This window comes from Drosophila ananassae, chromosome 3R (genome assembly GCF_017639315.1).
Source record: "Drosophila ananassae strain 14024-0371.13 chromosome 3R, ASM1763931v2, whole genome shotgun sequence".
Classification (NCBI taxonomy): Eukaryota; Metazoa; Arthropoda; class Insecta; order Diptera; family Drosophilidae; genus Drosophila; species Drosophila ananassae.
Window position 1 is genome coordinate 18,899,321 of NC_057930.1, and position 19,338 is coordinate 18,918,658.

General features: G+C 47.4%; 4 protein-coding genes across 6 annotated transcripts; 1 reads left to right on the forward strand and 3 right to left on the reverse strand.

Moving 5' to 3' along the window:
• Nucleotides 1–617: 617 nt before the first annotated feature.
• On the reverse strand, nt 618–3,907 carry LOC6498325 (carbohydrate sulfotransferase 11). Its single transcript, XM_001962510.4, has 4 exons — nt 3,659–3,907; nt 1,937–2,492; nt 1,826–1,881; nt 618–1,764 (listed from the first exon to the last, which is right to left on the reverse strand). Exons 2-4 carry the CDS (start codon nt 2,425–2,427, stop codon nt 962–964), a joined length of 1,350 nt encoding a protein of 449 aa, XP_001962546.1. The 5' UTR covers nt 2,428–2,492; nt 3,659–3,907; the 3' UTR covers nt 618–961.
• A 1,070-nt stretch (nt 3,908–4,977) lies between these two features.
• LOC6498324 (nuclear receptor coactivator 6) lies at nt 4,978–15,789 on the reverse strand. Of its 2 annotated transcripts, none has more exons than XM_044716409.1 (6): nt 14,858–15,789; nt 13,693–13,876; nt 12,301–13,623; nt 7,447–12,237; nt 6,871–7,389; nt 4,978–6,808 (listed from the first exon to the last, which is right to left on the reverse strand). In XM_044716409.1, the coding sequence occupies exons 1-6, from the start codon at nt 14,870–14,872 to the stop codon at nt 6,747–6,749; spliced, it is 6,894 nt and encodes a 2,297-aa protein (XP_044572344.1). In that variant the 5' UTR covers nt 14,873–15,789; the 3' UTR covers nt 4,978–6,746. The 2 variants fall into 2 exon arrangements, with proteins under 2 accessions (XP_044572344.1, XP_001962545.3); XM_001962509.4 differs by having other exon boundaries at nt 12,301–13,620; nt 14,858–15,788.
• A 330-nt stretch (nt 15,790–16,119) lies between these two features.
• Nucleotides 16,120–16,833, forward strand: LOC6497214 (cytochrome c oxidase subunit 6C). Of its 2 annotated transcripts, none has more exons than XM_014906073.3 (3): nt 16,120–16,220; nt 16,430–16,609; nt 16,672–16,833. In XM_014906073.3, exons 2-3 carry the CDS (start codon nt 16,437–16,439, stop codon nt 16,733–16,735), a joined length of 237 nt encoding a protein of 78 aa, XP_014761559.1. In that variant the 5' UTR covers nt 16,120–16,220; nt 16,430–16,436; the 3' UTR covers nt 16,736–16,833. The 2 variants fall into 2 exon arrangements, with proteins under 2 accessions (XP_014761559.1, XP_001962544.1); XM_001962508.4 differs by having other exon boundaries at nt 16,215–16,283.
• Nucleotides 16,834–16,969: 136 nt separating this feature from the next.
• On the reverse strand, nt 16,970–18,284 carry LOC6498323 (acylphosphatase-2). The gene is made up of 3 exons (XM_001962507.4): nt 17,585–18,284; nt 17,258–17,384; nt 16,970–17,204 (listed from the first exon to the last, which is right to left on the reverse strand). The coding sequence occupies exons 1-3, from the start codon at nt 17,646–17,648 to the stop codon at nt 17,090–17,092; spliced, it is 306 nt and encodes a 101-aa protein (XP_001962543.1). The 5' UTR covers nt 17,649–18,284; the 3' UTR covers nt 16,970–17,089.
• Nucleotides 18,285–19,338: the final 1,054 nt, after the last annotated feature.

Below are 19,338 nucleotides of genomic sequence, written 5' to 3' on the forward strand. Positions count from 1 at the left end.
TTATAATAAATCCTTAAACATCACATGAAAAGTTATCTTCTTGTTTTCTGGGGATTTTCATTTTCATTCTCATTCATAATTTGTAATTACTTTCTGTCCATTCTGTCTCTTTGGTATAATTTTCGAGTAGAAAATCGTAATATCCCACCACCTCGACTAAGCCTAGGAAAAACGTATCTAGTCCACAAAAGTTATAGACATAGATCAAGACCTGTTTATAAATTTCGTTTATATATATATAGGTAAATATAATAACTTAATAATAGTAAGTACCATATGTTGTGGTTGTAGAGGACTTTGGTATCATTGGTTTCTTGTTGGTTTCTTAGGGGATTTCGGTTTGTAAATATGTGTGTAAATACAGAATTTCCATTTCTGATTCTAGAATCTAGACAATTTTTCCACTTTGTGCTTTTTGTATATAACTCCCCAGAATAGCTTTCTCGATATTGGTATAGAGGTCTGTGTATAATATCCATTAGCTATATAAGTATATCTGTTTTTTTTATCGTGTTTGTTTCTTATAGAGAGTGCCGACTGTAAATTGTAGAGGTACTTAAATCTAACTACAACACAACACATGCCACGCCATGTAAAATTTGAGGGTCTCCTTTTTATTATTATTTTTTTAATTTTGGTGGCTGAAAAAATCCATCAAAATGCTAAATCTTCTAACTAAGTTTCCTTGGGTCGAACCTTCTTGTCATTGTTTTAATTTCGTTAATTATTTATAGTTAGTTTTTTGTTTTTTTGGCATTATCTAAGAGAGGTCAAGAGTGTTTTTTTGGTTTTGCGTTTTTGGAAAACGTTGATTTGGCCTTAAAATTTGGTAGATTTGTTAGCTTCGGTTGGGTTCTGTATCTCGTGTGTTTCAGTGTTTTTGTTTGTTTCCGAGTGTTGGTAAAAAGGTACATGATAAGATTGTTTCACGACCCATCGCCCTTCGAACTGATTGACTGACCTACGTGACCTGACCCTGGGTGACAGTCCCACTGCCCCCACCCACCGCCACTGATGCCACCGATGAGGTGGTTGTTGTGGTGGTGGTGGGGTGGACCTGTCCCTGTCCTGCCCCGACAGTGCTCTGCTCGAGACTCCAGGGATTCACCATGTCGTAGTACTTGCGGTAGTCATAGTCAAACAGCTCGAAGTCGATGCGATATATCTTGAGCAATTGGTCCAACGTTGAGCGGTCGAGATCGTCGAAATAGCGCTCGACCAGGGCCTCCGATTTGACCCCGCTGCGCGCCTGGTTGCCGATCTTGCGCAGCTTCCTCTGCGGCAGCTTCCCCAATCCCAGCAGCAGCGACTCCAGCCCCGCCTGCCGTATGATGTACTCCGAGTCGCGCTGGAACGTCTCCGTCTTCCCGATGATCGTAAAATTGACACTGCACGGCGTGCAGAAGCTGTAGATGGGCGCCCAGTGCTCGTCGAACTTCTTTCCCGCCTCGTGTTCGGCGATCAGGAATCGCACAAACTCCTCGAAGGTGGGGCCACATCTCGGCCACGGCCCCCCCAGATTCCGTCTCCGGAAGCGGTGCACGATTTTGTTGCCCAGCGCCTTGTAGAAGGTGTTCTTGTTGCCCTCTAACTTGTTCCGGTAGGCACTCAGAATCCTCTCGAAGGGATCTCTCACAAAGAGAAAGGACAATGCACTGGGCAGGAGTTCCATCAACTCGGCGAGCTCCGGCCTGGGAAATTTCTTTCTGGCCAACTCCAGCGGCTGCATCTCGGTTCGTTGCAGATACTTGACATCATAGCCGGCTTGGAAAGAGAATAAGTTCATTTTTTTGACCCCAAGAGATAAGTTATCCGAGATTCTTACCCAAAATATTAAAGTAATACATCCAAGTACTGCTGGCCGCCTTGAAGACATTGCACCTGAAAGTAGCAGGACATTAGGATCCCCATCAAGTTTAGGAATTATTTTACAAACCAAACGAGATTATTGTGGCCGGGTGAGACGAAGAACTCCCAGGGATTCGGTGGGTACTTTTCCTGAAGCTTATACCGATCGCAGACGGCGGCCAAGTGCTCGCTCCGCTTCTGCAGCTCCCGCTCCGTCCGGCTGTGCAGCTCCTCGGAGTACTCGTACAGAGTGAGGGCGCTGGGAGGCGGTGCTGGGGCTGCTGCCGTGGCTGAGCCGGAACTACCGGAGCTAGCGTTGCTGGTGGCCTTGCTCTGCTGCTCCTGCTGCTTGGTCAGCAGCCGCTGGCGCTGCAACTGCTGCCGCTTCAGCTTCAGCTGCTGCTTGGATGGCTCCGAGGCATCCGCCTCCAGTTCGGCGGCAGCGACTCGCTCCCGGTGCTCGTAGGCGTTCAGGGACTCGCGGAAGAGGAAGGCGAAATAGCAGACGCCCACGAGCACACAGGCTCCTATCTTCAGATAGGTCTGCAGTCGTCTTCCATAGCGCAGGCGGATAATCATCTTGGAGATCAACTAAGGCGCAGAGCGGCGGCTTCTGGGCATGATCTGCGAAATTCTGGTGGTTTCTGGAGGAATAGGAAGTTTTAAAATAATGTTAATGTAAAAAAGATTTAAATAAATTGTGTCTAAAAAATAACTTAGAAACGTTGTAAGTCTTTGAGGTCCTTAAACTGATCAAGGATACACCTTAATTCTACCTTAATCTGTATATTTCACTTCTTGGGGATTTCCTTTTATAAACATATGTACTTAGGACCTCTTAAGTCCTTCTTGGACGGACTTCTTTGGAATCTCAAGCAAACTTATCTATTCCTGTTCTTATTACTAAGTTGTAGAAGTCCTTTAAGGATAGTTCCAAGTTACAGGAATTGAATTTATATTTTCTCTAATGATATCGTAAGATTACATTTCAAATCGCTAAGATTTTCAAATCTGTTTTCTAAAATCAATATGTGTGACTTCTGAAGACTATTGAAACCATCTTAGACTACTTCCTATTTTTATTCTAATTAATTCTAAAAAGGTCTGCCATTCTTCAAAGAAAGTATTCCACATACTCCCCTCGAAAAGCCCTTACTTCCACTACCCGACATCATATCCTGCTAGCTAGTCCTGCAGGTACTCTTGCCCCAAAACACATGCATGAAGCAAAAAAAAAAGGAAACTTTATTTTTTTTGCTGCCATTGCCACTTCCTTTTTGGCGCTCTAAGCGAGCGACACTTGTTGGTGAATACACACCACCAGAGTACACTCGCTCTCACACCCATACCCCATACCCCATACCCTATACCCAGTTTGTACATCCACAACCCAACTAGGTTGGATGGCAAACTACGTCATACCCCACACAGACACACACACACTGGGCCACTTGAGCGAAAAACTGGCAACAGCAACACTCCAAAAGTAGGACGTCATCCTTAAACGTCAACATTTGCAGTTTCTGTTGGTAGTGTTGCTGATGTTGCTGTTGCAATTGCAATTGTTGTTGTTGCTGGTAGGGGTCATTTGTTGCTAGGACTGGGAATTGGCCACGGGTATCTGGTATCTGGCACGAAAGCTGTAAAGTATTCACAACACCTCGGAGACCACTTGAGGGCAGTTATTGCTGAGCACCCTCCTCGTCCCCCATCAGATAGTAGTTAACACATATGTCTCTGACTGCCGTTTTAATTCCAAATTCCTTTGAAAAAATAGCCTAGTCTTTTGATAAAAAAGAAAGAAACTCACCTTTGAAGCTAGTTCTGGCTCTGGTTGATTTTTTTTTTGTGTTGTCCTTTGTTTTTGGGGGCTCCCTGGGTATACAGCACTGAAAGCCTATGGCTGCCCGCCTCCCCGTCGGCTGCCTCCCCCGCCTCCACCTGGGGCGGCTCGGTTACGTGTTGCGTGCTCCGGATCTCTGGCTGCCAGCTCCGCTTCAGCCGTGCTGCTCACGGCGGCCACTCGCTCTCAACTGTGCCAGTCGACGGCCTGTCGGCAGTCGGCGGGCAGCAGCTGCTAGTCCTGGTCCCTGCTGGATTCCGACTCTGGTCTTCGGAAGCCGACATCTCCGGATGGCGCAGGCGCACGGAGAGAGCTAGGCCAGGCGGCTAGACCAACCGGGCAAAGTCACAGGATGTTTATTTTCCCATTTCTTAATATTTTAAATGATGTGATAATAAGTTGGAAGAGTTTCAGACCAAGAGACCCAAAAAACAAACTATTATTTGTTTTTATTTTTTGTGTATATTAAATCTTTGTATTTTTTCTTTTTCTATAAATATTTTACTTTAAAGTACAAACAAATTAATAATAAACTTCTAATACTACGGTTTTTAAGACACTTTCGTTTTTTGTTGTTCATCTTGTGTGGTTGCATTTAAATATATATATATGTATAATATTTTTTAATGTGTGTTGGGTGTTGTGTGTTGTGTGTTGGTTTGCTGTTGTTTCTCCTTCTGTTGTTTTAAGCAGCAGTATGTAAATTATTTATACGATTTTATACAACATTTGCCATTAATCTGTGTTTGCTATTGCAGTATTGGGTATTGGTTGTTTGGTGGAGCGTCGAGGTGATTTAAACAAGGTTTCATTAAATATCTTGAAATTTTCAATATTACGGAGCTGCGGCGGCGGATGGTTATGAAGGTCGGCTTCTATATAGATTTAATCGGTACTAGATGCATACATATGCTGCGCTATGCTAAGGGTTCGGGCTTTATACGGTTGGTTTTAAAGTAAAAAACATGTACAAAGTATCAAAAGAATTATTTTAGCAATCATACAATATATATATAAGATAATAATAATATTGAACAATATATATATCCATATGCGTGTGAAGAAATATATATATAATGCTGTTTTGTGTTTCTGTCTAGCGCTTTGCCTTTGCCTTTGCTTTGCTTCAATTACTTTACTCTTTTTGTTTCCCCTATTTGTTCAAATAACATTTAGCAAAAATAGAGCCTGCCTTATATACAATACAACTTTATTTTCCTTTTTTTTTTTTTGTTTTTTGTTTGTGTGGTTTGTTTTTTTTAAGATATCCCTTTTTTTCTTGTGTTTTGTGTGTATGCAAAATATATAACATTATATACGGTTCTGTATATTGTATATATAATATATATATATATATATGATCTTTCACTTTGCAAAACGACAAGTACTAGGCGACTGATTCTCAGTATTTTTTTCCACATTTTTCCTCATTATTTATTTTTTGTGTTATGTTTTTTTGTTTTTAAATTGATTTCATTTTGTGGTGCTTGGCTTTTTTACATTTTTGACTAACTTATTGCATAGGTTTCCATGTGCATATATTGTTGTTAAAGAATTCGCGTTAAGATTACTGTCCTTAATGCTAGAGCATTTAAAACTAAAAAACAAATTTTCGAAACAACGCAAGCTTACTAAAACTAATATAGGCTATATCTGTATGTACTGTACTTCATATGTTAAGGATTACCAAAAAAGATATATATGTATAAAAACCTAAAGTAAACGTTCTCGTGCTCGTGCTCGGTCTGCTCTGATCTGATCTGATCCGAACCGATCCATCTGTAACCAATAGATCGGCTTCTATATAATATATAATATAATGTAGACTTTCGACTTGTCGCAACGCGTTAAACTAAGACAACCTAAAGCTAGAAATGTGTTCATGTAGCAACTAGTAGAATCAAAAATATTTACAGAGCGGTTCATGGAAATCAGATCTTCAAATTAAACTATGCTTGGGTGAGGTGGAGAGATAGAGAGTGGAGTGGATTGGAGCTTGCGTGGGAGATGTTTCAGCCAACTACTTCGCCTAGTGGTTACATTATGATAGTGGATAGTGTTTAGTGGTAATGGGAACTTCTCGAATACGTACTCAACTAATTTGTTCAATTTTATCATCTGAGCTATACATTTAATTGCCTGTTTCACTTGACTAGCAAATCATTTCCAATGGGTGGATTTCGGATAGTGGTAGCATTAGCTAAATAAAAAAATATGCTCGGAAACAGAGGGGGCCAACATGGAAAGCAAAGTGTATAGGCGCTTGCAGCCCTGATTTCTTGATTTTCTTCGTTTTTCAAATGGGTGTGATTGTGTGTCTGGGTGTGATGTTGCTCGCTTCGAGACGCAACATTATTGCAACTTGTGGCTATCACTAACTGTACAAAATCGTCAACTATTAACTAAAATCGAAAGCGTTCGGTATCAGTGCGTGTTGAATATGTCCCTCCTACACCAGTTGCGGCGAACTGCTGCTGCCGGAGCGCTGCTCATCCTGAAAGCTTAGACCCAGATCGGTGTTGAGCTGTACGATGTTAAGGACTTCGTCGGTCTCCCGCCAGGCTTGATGATCTTTGGCCGCAATGCCGCCGCTGGTGGCTCCTGTTTCGTCGTCCTCCTCGCTGAGGATGTTGTTCAGGCACAGGTTGAACTCATCGTAGTCGACAAAGTTGCCGCAGTCCAGCGCCGTGGCATTGGATAGCTCCGGCAGTTCCACATCCACCTCCACATCGGCAGCACTACTGCTGCTGTGATAGGATAGCAGGTGGTCGGCTTCCTCCATGTAGCCACCAGCTGCGCGCGAAAAATCCTCATACCCGATCGTTCCCTCCTCACCGTCCTCGTCATCCTGCGCCTCGGCTAAAGCTAAAGAAAAGCCGCTGATCCCGCTCATGCTGCTGCTGCTGATCTCCAGCTGATGCTGCTGTTGTTGCTGCTGATGCGGATGCGGCTGCTGCTGCTGGTGCTGCTCAAAGTCCTCGAACAGCTCCAGCAGATCGTCCTCGTGGGCATCGCTCGGATTGTTCAAGCCTTTAGCCAAGGCGCAAAACTCTGGTCACTTGTAGTCACGCGACGTTCTTCTCCGGCGACCCTCGGTCAGCATGGACTCGCCAATGACTGAAAAGCAATTAGATTTTAGTAACTCTCTCTTTAAAGTAATGTCTGAAAGGGATGCCCACCTGCACTGCGCGTTTTCCTCCTCGCCTCCGCCACACTCTCCACAATACCTGCGCTGACACTGTTTACTCCACCGGCAGCTCCCGCCTTGCCGGGCGTTCCTTTCGGCTCTGCCGCCGCTGCGGCCGCCGCAGCAGCAGCTGCCGCATTGCTCCGGCCGTATATTATCTTATTGGCCGCCGCACTGGCACGCACACTGCGCCGGGTGCCGATTTTCTCGTCCGACGGGGAGGTGGTGTTGCTGGCATTGTGGTTCGAGTTGGTGGTACTGGCTGCCGCGGCGGTGGCTCCTCGAGTGGCATGCACCACGTTCGGGATGCTGGCACTATTCGATTGGGCAGTGGTGACCACAGCTCCTCCGGGAGTCGTAGAAGCAACCGAAGAGTTGGGAACACTGGGACTGTTGGCATTGCTGCTGTGGTTGCTGCTGGCGGTCGAGGTGTTTCCAGTTGCCACTTGCGCCTTGACTGTCCGCTGATTTCCCAGCGCTGGAGTGGCGCCTGCAGCGTTATTGTTGGTTTCTGTGGGAGGATGTCTATTAGTTTCTTCCACAGAATGTAAAAAATAATACAACTTACTGTTCTGTTGCTGCTGCTGGGCGTTCCGCCGCGTCACATGCTTTTCCACCACGGATCCTGGAGTGGCAGCCGCGGGTGTGGCTGCAGCTGCTGCCTCATTCACCTCCACCTGTGCCTGCTTGGAGTTCCGCACCTTGCCAGCCACCTCGATCAAAGGCTCATCCGAATCCGAGGACTCAATCTCAATCTTCTTGCTCAGCACAGTTCCGCCTCCTGTATTCCCATCCGCCGCTGCCTCAGCAGGAGTGCTGCTGTTGCTATTACTGTTGGCGGTGGGTGCTGTGTTGTTGCTGGCACTTCCATTTCCACTGCTCACCCTCGCACGCTTGGTGTCGGCCGCTTCCGGTTCCGACTCGGACTCCGGTCGCCGTCGCTTGTTGTTGTTGTTGTGGTTGGGAATGGGTGTGACAACGGTTCGCGGACTGGCATTGGACGAGGCACGGGATAAGCTCTTGGCGAGGCCAGGTGTGGCTGCTGCCGTAGCAGTGGCTTCCGGACTGGCCTTGGCCGCATCCAGGGGACTCTCGAGGCGACTGCTGGCCCGCGTCCTAATCCTCGGCGACTCTCCGTCCGCCTGGGCAGGTATCTCGATCGAAATGGGCTGCAGGGATACGGCATTGGTTTCGGGATGCAGTTTCTCCGACGGTGTCTTCTCCTCCTGCTTCACTTCGGCCTTGGGCTCTGCCTTCTGCTCCACTTTGACTTCCATTTTCACGACTGGCTTCAGGTTGGCCGACGGCTCCTTCTTGATGCTCAGCAGCGGAGGAACCTCCTCCATTTTGACGCGCACCTCCATCCTGGCAGTCGACTGCTTGCTTTCTGTGAGTTTCTTGATGAGATCATCATGTTCGAGTATATGGTGTTCGCCGTTCAGCTTGACGGTGCTGGTGTTCGTAGTTGTTTGTGCCACAGGTGCCGCAGTTGCCACTGTTGTTGTCGGTAGGGAGTTCTCCAGATTGTTGAGGAAGCCGCCGGTCCCTGTCCCTGTCCCCGTCCCACTCCCCGCACTGCCGCACTCGCTCGTCTCCTTCATCACCGAGGAGACTATCTCCTCGAAGTCCTCGTTCAATCCCCCCTCCATCTTGGCCAGCGCCTTCTCAATTTCGTCGTCCGCCTGCTGCTTCTGCTGTTGCTGCAACGCACTGACCGCTATTGCCGCCGATCCAGTGGTTCCAGTCACCGTAACTGTCGTGGAGCTGGGCGCCGTCACTGGCGTGGTCACCGGCGTCACTGTGGTGCCGGTCAGAGAGGTCACCTGCTGTTGCGGCTGCTGCTGCACCACCTTGGTAACCTGTATGGGACTGCTGGAGGAGAGCTGGTGCGGACTCTTCTCGGACAGGGCGTCCATTGACTCTATACCGCTGTCCTCGCCGCCGCCGTTGTTCCCATGACCTGGCGTTCCACTGCCATTGCTCGCGGGGGAGTTCCGCAGCGTGTTCGGCAACGCAGCCGGGGATGAGGTAGAGGTGGATGTCGACGAGCTGACTGATGCTGAAGCTAACGTCACGGAGGCAACCGATGTGGATGAGGTGCAGGAGGAAGCGATGGAGGAGGAGGAAATGGATGTAGAGATCGGGGCGGAAACGGTAACAGAGGCGGGATTCACGGTGGCCACCACCACATTGTTGATGGCGACTGGCAACTTTCTATCACAGATCAGCTGAGTTGTTTGCGTTGTGGTCGTCGACGACGATGTGGTCAGTGTTGCTGTTGCAGCTGCCACCGTTGCCGCTGCCGCTGCCGCTGCTGCTGCTGCTGCTGTTGCTGCTGCAGCTGACGGAGATGAAGTCAAGATGGGAGCCTGCTCTGCAGTAACCTTTGTGATCTCAACACGCTTCAGAGTCGTCGCACTGGGCAACATGGTTACGGCCGCCGCCAGTTGTCGCTGCTGTTGCTGCTGCTGTTGTTGCTGCTGCTGGTGCTGCTGTTGCTGTTGCTGCTGTTGTTGCTTCTGCAGCTGCAGCTGTTGCACGGCTGTGATGTATGGCGGCGGCTTATGGTTTTTTGTCATCGGCTTCCCACCCACAATGGGTGTAATCGTCGCCGCTGTTTTGATCGGATTCTTCATCGTTAGCAGCCGATTGTTGTTGCCACTGTTCGAGTTGTTGTTGTTGTTGCTGTTGATGGCACTCAGGGTGATGCTGCTGGGCAGGGATGTGGCAATCTTGCTCAACTGCTGCTGCTGCTGTTGCTGCAACGTGGCGGGCGTGGGCGTGGTGCCCGTGTTGGAGGAGCCCACAATCATCTGGGAGTCACTGAGGGACTGGGCTTGGGCCTGTGCCTGCGCCTTGTGCGCCTCCACAATGGCACTGATTGTCAGGCCGTTCTTGCCCGCCACAATGGTCCTGGTCTTCGTGTTTGCCGGCCCTCCTGTCTGCAGCTGCTGGGGCAGTGCCGTCGGTGTCGTGGTCTTCTGTATCAGCAGGGGCAGGCCATTGATGTGGGCCGGAGGCGTAAGCTTGGCCTGCTTGTTGTCGGCTAACGACTCCAGCAGCAGCTGTTGCTGCGGCTGATCGCTGTAGCTGCGCTTCAGTTGGCGCTCATCGCCAGCAGGCTCCTGGTTCTGGCCCTTCTTGCGATCTTTCCGGGTGTTCTTCACCACCACCGTGGAGTTCTTGCCACGCAATCGGATCTGCAGGGGAGGCACACGCGGTTCGTTGATGCCCTGAACACCCGGCTGCTGCTGCTGTTGTTGCGGCTGAAAGTTGCCACCAACTGTGTGTTGCAGCTGCTGTTGGAGAGTTTGCGGCTGCTGCTGCTGGTGTTGCAACTGAGGTGGTTGTTGTTGGACTTGTTGTTGCTGTGGCTGTAGCTGTTGCATCGTCGTCTGTTGCATCTGCTGCTGCTGCTGGGGATGCTGTTGAGTCGGCAACGTCAACAGTTGCGTCTGCAGGGGCAGCTGTTGTTGCAAGTGATTGTTGGTAACCAGGGGCTGCTGCTGCTGTTGCTGTAGTTGTTGTTGCGGTTGCTGGTTGATGAGCAACTGCCCCTCGGTGTCAACCTTGTCTAGCTTCACCCGCAGCTTCAGCTTCTCCTCGGCCGCCTTCGTCTTGGCGTTGCCCTTCGCCCGTTCCCGCTTCGGCTTCGGCGTGGCAGTGGCATCCTTCGCCTTGCGCTCCTTAACCCCCTGCTGCAGCTTCTCGCGCAGCAGATTCGATTTCGCCTTCTTGCTGCCCGCTCCTCCGCCAATGCTCGCCGTCACCGACTGTGGCGAGTTCAGCCCAATGAGCGGTGAACTGTTGCTGGAACGCGGCGAGTTCTCTCCCCCCATCAGGTTGCTGTGATTCGCCTTCAGCACTGGCGTTTTCCTGGCCCGACTCGTGGCTGATTTGTTAGAGGCTATCGAGTCACGGGAGCGCTCCTGATCACTGCCCATTCCCAACGGCAGCTGTTGCGCCGAGTTGGAGTCCTCCTCGGAGAACAGATTGTTGGGCAGGAGCATGTCGTTGGCGGGATTGAAGCCGAAGTTGCTCATCCCACCGGATATGTTGGAGCGGAACTGCAGCTGGGCAGTCTCCTGCTCAGCCTCCGTGTCGCTGTCGTCGCTGGCCATGGGCTCCATGTCGCCAGTGTGCGGATTGATTATGAACTGCTTCTGAGGAGGCCTCTGTTGCGGCTGGACGTGCTGCACTTGCATCTGTTGCTGCTGTCGTTGCACCATTTGCAGTTGTTGTTGCTGCTGCTGTTGCAGTTGCATTTGCCGCTGAACCTGTGCCTGTTGCTGCCTCTGTTGCATTTGCGGCAACTGTTGCTGCCGTTGTTGCATGATCATTTGCTGCTGTAGTTGTTGAGGTTGCTGCTGCTGCTGCTGCTGGTAGGGCATCTGCAACATTTGTGGCTGCTGCATCACAGCAGACTGCTGCTGCTGTTGCTGCTGGGGATCTAGTGGCGCTTCCTGCAACGTGCTGAGGGCATCCCCAACATCCATCCCCACCGCCGACAGGTTATCCTCTATTAGATCCAAGTCCAGATCCTTGGCATCCTGCAACAGCGATTCGAGCTCATTCTTATCCTCCAGACTGAACGTCGAGTCCAGATCACAGTTCAGAGTTGGCAACAGGGCGTCCAGGTCGTTGGTCGTCAGCGCATCCAGCACAGATAGCGACATCAGCGAATCCTGAGCCTGCTGCTGCTGCTGTTGCTGTGTCGGCTGCTGCTGCTGCTGCTGTGCCTGTTGAGTGGTTGGCAACTGTTGAGTTGGCTGCTGCTGCTGCGGCTGCTGTTGCTGCTGCTGTGGTTGCTGTTGCTGCTGCCCCGGCATATTAACTTGTTGCTGCTGCTGCTGGAGATTGTACTGCATCTGGTATCTGGTGAACTCCTGAAAACTGCTCTTCGTGGCCGAGTCCATCGGCTTGTTGATCCCGGCCAGCGGCCAGCGAGAGTTGGCTGCCGCCTGGTTATAATCCGGTGGCGGCGCTGCAGGTACATGGTGTCCCAGCTCGCTGGGAACGGCGGATCCGGGCGTAGGTTGCTGTTGCTGTTGCGGTGGCGGCTGTTGCTGCTGCTGCTGTGGCGCCATCAGCGGACTGTGCATCGAGTGGTGACTGGAGGCAGGCGATAGTGCAGGTCCCAGGGGCGAGGCCCCGCTCATAAATTGTTGCTGCTGTACCGGCGATGCTTGTGGCATGGGCAGCGTCATCATTCGCTGCTGTTGTTGTTGTTGCTGCTGCTGCTGCGGATGAGGTGGCGGAGGAGCCAGAGGCAATGCACCAGGTCGCAATTGCGGCTGCTGTCTCAACTGCTGCTGCTGCTGTTGCTGCATGGAATTCAAACCCATGTTGTTGAAGCAATCTGTTGGGAAGATTTTTTATCAATTAATCTTTTACTTTCAAGGAAATTAAATAAAATACTTACCAGGCGCAGTGGGAAACTGTTGCTGTTGTTGTGATTGCCCTGGCAAAGGCTGCTGTTGTTGTTGTTGCGGTTGCATAAACCGCAGTTGCTGCTGCTGTTGCTGTTGGCGTTGAAGTTGCTGTCGCATGGCCACAGCCTGCGGAGACATTTGCTGCTGTTGAAAGCGAACTTGCTGTTGTTGCTGCACTTGCACTTGCACCTGCTGTTGCTGCTGTTGAGTATACAAATGATTGCTGTTGCCGCTGGGACTGAGCATTGCCTGTTGCTGTTGCTGCTGCAAACTCCGCATCACCACGTTGGGCGGGCAGGGAACCTGCGGCGTCTGAGGAGTTGTTGGAGAGGAAGGCACCACCGGACTGAGAACATCGCTCATTAGGAAGTCGTTTGGCGTCGCTGGACCAGACGAGCGCATCGGAGAGTTCATCATTTGCGCTCCGCTGGGACTCATGCCGATCTGCTGCTGCTGGGGCGACTTGAGCTGGTTCGGATTCGAGTTCGACATGGCATTGCCGTCGTTCTGCAGCAGATTAACTAACAGCGGCGACGATATGGCAATGTTGTTGCTGCCCGTCGACGTTGCCGCAGGCAGCGGCTGCTGGTGGGGGAGTTGCTGCTGCGAATGCTGATGGGGATGCGGCGGAGGAGGCGGCGGATGAGTCTGCAGCGGACTGGAGGCGGGCACAATCGCAGGCTTAGCTATGGCTATGGGTGAGCTGCTGCCTGAAGTGGCAGTGGTAGCTCCCAATCCCGGATATGGCGGCGGTGGTGGCTGAATAAACTGAGATTTGCTGCCAGTAGGTGTCAGCTCGCCATTCTGCTGCGACGACGGCTGCTGCTGTTGCTGTTGTGGCGGCGGGTTTTTCAGCACCTTCAGCGTCACGTTGGGTGGCGGCAGAGGCGGGCCCAGGGCACCGGCACTCGCTCCACCAATCTCCCTGCCCTGCTGCAAGACTCTCGCCTGTCGCATGCTCTCGAATGGGAAATCCCTCGTTCCCGATGGCGTTGGCAGCAGGACGGGCACTTTGCCCTCCATCGGACACACTGTGTTTGGCGATTTGAACACAGGCGGTGTCTGCTGGGACGGCATCTTCGGCTGGCCCGCTCTCCTTTGCTGGACTGAGATTGCATCATTGGAAACATTTTGGGGCAGCTGCACGGTCCTCTGTTGCAACTGCGGATGCTGCTGCAGCTGTTGTTGTTGCAGATAGGCAGAGGCAGCTTTACTGGTGCTGGGTCCATCAAAACTCGGGGACAGAGCCACAAGGCTCTTGTTGTTGCCGGAAGACGAGCCAGCCGCCTCAAGTGTCTCGTTTACATTATCTGCTGGTGAAGGAGGTGGTTTAGTATAAAAATGAATTTATTACGATTTTAGTATGGTTTTGGATGACTTACCCTTGATTAACTTAATATCCTGTCCTCCAACTTTCAAAGTTATCACAGAATCGCCCTCGAACTGCACGGACTGAATGTTGAGGGCGCGCAGTTCGGGATTTCCCTCGGCGGCCAATTGGCGCAGCCGTTGAGCTGCATCCCAGGGGAGCGACACCAATATCCGCACCAGTGACGGTTCAAGCTGCTGCAATTTCATTTCGCAATATTAAAACATTTAATTAAAGGAATTGCGGCAAGAGGAAGAGTATGGAGCAGTGAAATTGCTAGTGGTGGCCGCCCCGAGCAACTATCGATAGGCAGCACATATCGGCTGGTGCTGCTGCACGCAACACTAACACACACACACACACATGCACTGGCACAGCAACAAACCATTGGAAATCACATTTTAAGGCCAAACATTTAAATAATTGCCGATTGAAAAGTAATTCCAACAAATCTTTAATCTTTTATTGTTTAAATAAAGTAGTCTCTTGTGGTTTCCCTTTTTTATGCTACTGTTTGTACTGCTGCACGCCAGAACGGGATAGCTATAGAGGACTCTCATTGGAAATTCCAACAACAATTTGTTCAAAAACAGGGCCCTCTAATGGGCATTTAAGCCAAAAGGCGGCATAAAATAAGCCAACCGACTGCAGTTGGCTGAATTTTCCACGCGGGGCATATAAAAGCGGGTGGTTGGGGGGGGCCACAGGTTGCATTTTCCCATGCGTGCGTGCGTTTCCATCCGTCGTCTCCTCTGTTATCGATACCAGTATCGAAGTCGTCGCCATTTTCTCTTGGAAGGGTGTGCGTGTGTGTGTGTACGATAGTGCGCTGGTGTTGGTGGCAGAGGGAAAAGGTAACCAAAATACTTGCCCGCTGAAGGCGGTGGGGGGGCTTAAAGGGGGGCGCCTCACAAAAATGGGAAGAAATAAAAGACGCATGAGGTGGACTTGGTTAGCCCAAAGTGCAAGAACTTCTGCTGGATTTCTGGCACTAGATTTGGAATGAAATTTCTGCGTGGGTGACGCAAGTGACCCTTCCCCTCCTCAAAGTAACATAACCCCCACCCACCCAACCCTTTCGGACAAGTGCAATAATCGCAGATCAGCTGTTCGGCAAAAAAAAAAAAGTGCAAGAAAGGCAAAGGCAAAGCCGAAACGAAAGGAGGCACAACACTCACCTGTTTAAGTGGCATATCATCACACGACAATCGCACGCGTCGTAGGTTTAATTGGTAATAGAACGCTGCTCAATTTTCGCATCTAGAACGGGAGACTTTCGTACGCGATGGAGATGAAATTTCAGGTGGCGTCCTTTGCGTTTAAACAATTGCATATTGGCATTACATTCAACTTGTATTTTGTATTATTTGTTATGGATTTGCACTTTGTTCCGGGTATTGTTTTCCTACGATTCTATCCATTCGTGGTTGTTGGTGTTGTTGTTGGGCTCACTCACTAGTTTTCGTCGCTCAATTTAACCTCTGCGACATTGTTTTTGGGCATTTTCCACCGCAGCTACTTTTTTTTTTTTTAGTAGTAGGCCTCACTAACACACACACTCGCGTTCACACAACACTCACACACACACGCACACACACATTGACAACGTGCGGGGCGCGGGCAGGGCTCGCTAGCGATTCCGATTCGGATACGGGGATACGGATTTTCCTGCGTCACTTTTCTAGCCCCAATCCTGACCAAATTCATCCGTTTCCCGCTAACAGATTATCGTTCACAGTTCTTTACGGCCTTTAGTGCCCTTATTGTTTTCCATTTCACTCGAGGCGCTACGATAATATATTGCTTTTCAGAGGCGCCCGAATTTTTTTTCTCGTTTCTGGGCAGCACATTCGGATGGTAATTTAACACGAATCGCGATCGTTTGGCTTCTGGTTAACCCTACACGGACGTAGTCAAAGGTTCGTGGTTGCTTTTTAGCCTATTGCTAAAGCTGGGGCGCTATGTTTTTCTTGCTTATTTTGTACAAAAATCCTCGTAATTATAGAAATTCCACGAACAATAACAACCGATTTTCGGGGTAGCCAGTTGTCGCCATTTTTATTTTCCAGCCAGAGATGCCAATCGGTTTGCTGCCGATGGAATGCACTAAATATGCCCAAAATGAGTGTTTTTAGAGACGGCTAGAACGATAGTTGGCTATCGTTAAAAAACTGTGGAAGACAGTAAAATTTAAATATTTCAGTTAAATATGACTTGTTACATAATATTTTACATATTGGATCGGAATGAATAATCAAAATATTTGTGTGTCTTTATGGTTTTGATTAGGAAATACTTGAACGGTTCTAAGTACCGAAAATAATTTAATAAATATTTTGGTTTTAAAATTGCATTTGTGTTTGAATCATAAATATTCTTAAAAATATGTTGAATCAATCATGAGTTTTTTATAATATAAAATAAGTATATTTAAAAGAAACAAAAATTATACAACACTGTTTTATTTTCAAAACATTCCATCCCTAGAGTATCGATTGTGATTGAAGTTCCATCCCTGGCAATTGACTATTTTTCTGCAATGTGAGTACATAACCGAATAATCCTTAAAAACCGCTTTACATTTGAGTTTTCGGACCAATAAATGTATAATAGCAAGATTTTTTACTGTCTTCCTTAGCCTAAACAGTGTTTTCATTTTGTGACATTCCTGTCATGGCCTGCCTGCACCTTCCTTAAGAACCTTACGTAACTGATGACCAATACAGTACAATTTCCTTATTTTTTTGCAGAAACGACATGGCCAACACACCAGCAACCTCCAGCAGCGCCGGCCCTGTGCTCCGTGGCCTCCACAATGCCACCATCAAGCGCAACCTGGCTGTGGCTCTCGGTCTGTCCGCAATTGTGACCGTTGCCTACAAGCTCCTGATCAACGACCCCAAGAAGGCCGCCTACGCCGAGTTCTACCAGTAATTAACCCATTTCAATATTAACCTTGATTCCTTAACCTATGGATCTATAATCTTTGCAGGAAATACGACGCCAACAAGTCGTTCGAGCGTATGAAGGCCGCTGGCCGTTTCCAGTCCTGCTAGGCACCCACAACCCAAGTAGTCTAAGTCTAAAGATGTTGCGATTTCAAAGTGTTACGCTTCTGTATTGAAAAGTAAATAGATTTGAGTCTACGTACGATCTTGGCAATGTTTTACTTCCGGTTTATATATATTTTGGTGTGGTTCAATTTTTTGAATCATATGTTTCTCCTGTGACTTCTTTTTTGTACTTTTTCAAATTCTAGATATGAATTCATGTGATTGAAAACAAGTCCATTTATATTATTAAGATCTTTATTTTACTCGTATTTACAAACTTATAGAAGTAGTGCACAAAACAAACACAAAGCCACACCAGTCGTCACATCATAAAGCGACAAATTGATGAAAACACATCTAAAATCTAATGGCAAAGTCCTTGTAGTCCAGTCGGCTGAGGTTGCCCTGGTTTCGCAGCTCGCATCGATCGATTTGGCAGCCAGGAGATCCCTCGCTGGACAGCCAGGTGACCCTGTTTGGAAAATACGTTATTATAGTTCATAGTGGCTACTATGAAATACCCACATCTTTTCGACCTCCTCCTTGGGACCCTGCATCTTGCCCACAATGGTGCCCGCCTTGCTGTTTTTCACCCAGCCCGTGATTCCTGCCTTGGTGCAGCGGTCGCGGGTATCTTTTGTGAGATTCAGGCCTGCCGGTTGGTTAAAGATATATCTTATTATTTGGTATAGTCTAGCGAAAGTGGAATGAGGCGTGAAAGGAAGCCAAGGACAGGCGGAGGCCCCTAGCAAGTAACTAGCTACTGTGGTTTTATTTTTAGATCTTTGCAACGGAAACCCTGAATCGATCGTGTCGATCCCGGATCCAAGATCAGTGGTCCATAATCCCCACCTTGAACATGCCCGTAGACCTCAAAGTCCAGTGTCACCAGCTGTCGGATGTCTGGAATGCCCATTTCGATCGCTTGAACTTCACCAAGTGTGCACGATGGTTATGTAAATTTCACAAAAATACTTTTCGATTTTGTAAATCGATTTGGATCTTCACTTAATCGGCTATAAAACCAAACCGAAAGAAATTTAAAAACCTCGACACCAACTGGAGTGTAAGACGGATATTGATTATTTCAAAATTATTCGAATAGAAAATCGCATTCGATGCGATCGCGATTTTGGTTTTCAGCAAACCGTCGCAAATTTTAAACTAAAATGCCAAGTTTCTACAAATTGGCGCTTTGCTAGCATATCAATTGCTTTCTATTTTGCGTTTTCGATTTGTATTTGCGTATTTATTTTAGCTACCCACTGCATTCTGCCTCTTTTTGTTGGTTGTTGCTATAGACCAGGGATGCCCAGTCCCATTGCTCTCGTTCCTCCTTTGTTGTTGGATTGCTCTGTCATATGGGTAGAGCAAAGTCATATACGTGTGCTGCTCCCAGCATAGGCAAGGCAAATTACAATAACAATTTTTCGTAGTTTAATAACACTTAAACAGTTTCAACACTTTTCTGGCATTTTGTTGTTGGATTGCCGAAAACTTTTCACTGCAAGAAATCACTTCTTGTTGAGGTTTTGGACAGAATGGTTGACTTTGGAACGATGAATTTTTTCTTTGCCGAAAATTTTCTTTGCGAGCAGCAATGTATTATATGTAATATAATAATAAGCGGAAACAAAAAAATTAATTTGGAAAGGCATTTTATTAAATGCTATGCTAAAGTATCTGCGTCACAAGCCGATATGGAAGCGCAGTAAAAAAAATTCGAAAAATAATTGAGCATATTGAAAATAATTATAATCCTAAAATTAATTCTCAATTATCCGAAATAATTTTTTTTTTTTTTCTGTTGAAAATGTTACAAAAATTTTTTTCAGTGATACGATAGAAAAAAAAAAAAAACTATCGCTCATATGTATTTGTGCTTTTGTGCATAGGTATTGGAATTTGCTCTGTCATAAGCAGTGCTTGGGCACCCCTGCTATAGACTCTCGTGTTTTTGTTATTTTTAAGTAAAGAAAATTCGAATAAGACACGATTCTTTAGGGGAGATGATCTTTTACACGTTTTTTGGGTACCCTACTCGAGAATTAGATAATTTTATGTCTAAAATTTAGATTAATATTAGGAATTAAATATTTAACTTTTAAAATCCAGTAAAATCTGAAAAAAGATATATATATTTAAGATAAATCCCAATAGGAATATTGATTCTTAAATAATAAGTTTCTTATAGGTTGACAACTTATGCGTTTGAATTTAATATTTCATTCAAATTTATATTTGAAACAAATTATTATCCCAACTTTCATTATATAACTATATAAGAAAGATGTTGAATCACCTGACCCCTTCATACAAAGTCCTCGGAGATGAAGACCCCAAGTGCACTGTCAGTTCTCAGACATTCCCTACAGGTGGTCATTATCTTGATATACCTTCTCATATATATGTTTATATACCTTTATCAAATGCAAATTACTCGTTTAAGGTATTTGTCAGATCTGTAGATCTGCACATTGCTTAATTTAGTTGCAAATTGTATAGATTCTGCGCCTCAACAGATTCTATTGACCCAAAACAATGCTGTCTTTGGTGCTGGGTGCCCCTAGATTTCGCTTTCTAGACATTCTTAAATATTTACCTTT

Coding starts and splice junctions, on each gene's coding strand:
- LOC6498325 (XM_001962510.4), bottom strand. CDS start 2,427: ATGATTATCCGCCTGCGCTATGGAAGACGACTGCAGACCTATCTGAAG. Junction 1,882..1,936: donor GGCCACAATAATCTCGTTTG/GTTTGTAAAATA, acceptor TGCTACTTTCAG/GTGCAATGTCTTCAAGGCGG. Junction 1,765..1,825: donor GTATTACTTTAATATTTTGG/GTAAGAATCTCG, acceptor TCTCTTTCCAAG/CCGGCTATGATGTCAAGTAT.
- LOC6498323 (XM_001962507.4), bottom strand. CDS start 17,648: ATGGGCATTCCAGACATCCGACAGCTGGTGACACTGGACTTTGAGGTC. Junction 17,385..17,584: donor GGTCTACGGGCATGTTCAAG/GTGGGGATTATG, acceptor ACCAACCGGCAG/GCCTGAATCTCACAAAAGAT. Junction 17,205..17,257: donor AAGGAGGAGGTCGAAAAGAT/GTGGGTATTTCA, acceptor TTTTCCAAACAG/GGTCACCTGGCTGTCCAGCG.
- LOC6498324 (XM_044716409.1), bottom strand. Junction 12,238..12,300: donor ACAGTTTCCCACTGCGCCTG/GTAAGTATTTTA, acceptor TCTTCCCAACAG/ATTGCTTCAACAACATGGGT. Junction 6,809..6,870: donor GAGGAAAACGCGCAGTGCAG/GTGGGCATCCCT, acceptor ATTGCTTTTCAG/TCATTGGCGAGTCCATGCTG.
- LOC6497214 (XM_014906073.3), top strand. CDS start 16,437: ATGGCCAACACACCAGCAACCTCCAGCAGCGCCGGCCCTGTGCTCCGT. Junction 16,610..16,671: donor GCCTACGCCGAGTTCTACCA/GTAATTAACCCA, acceptor TAATCTTTGCAG/GAAATACGACGCCAACAAGT.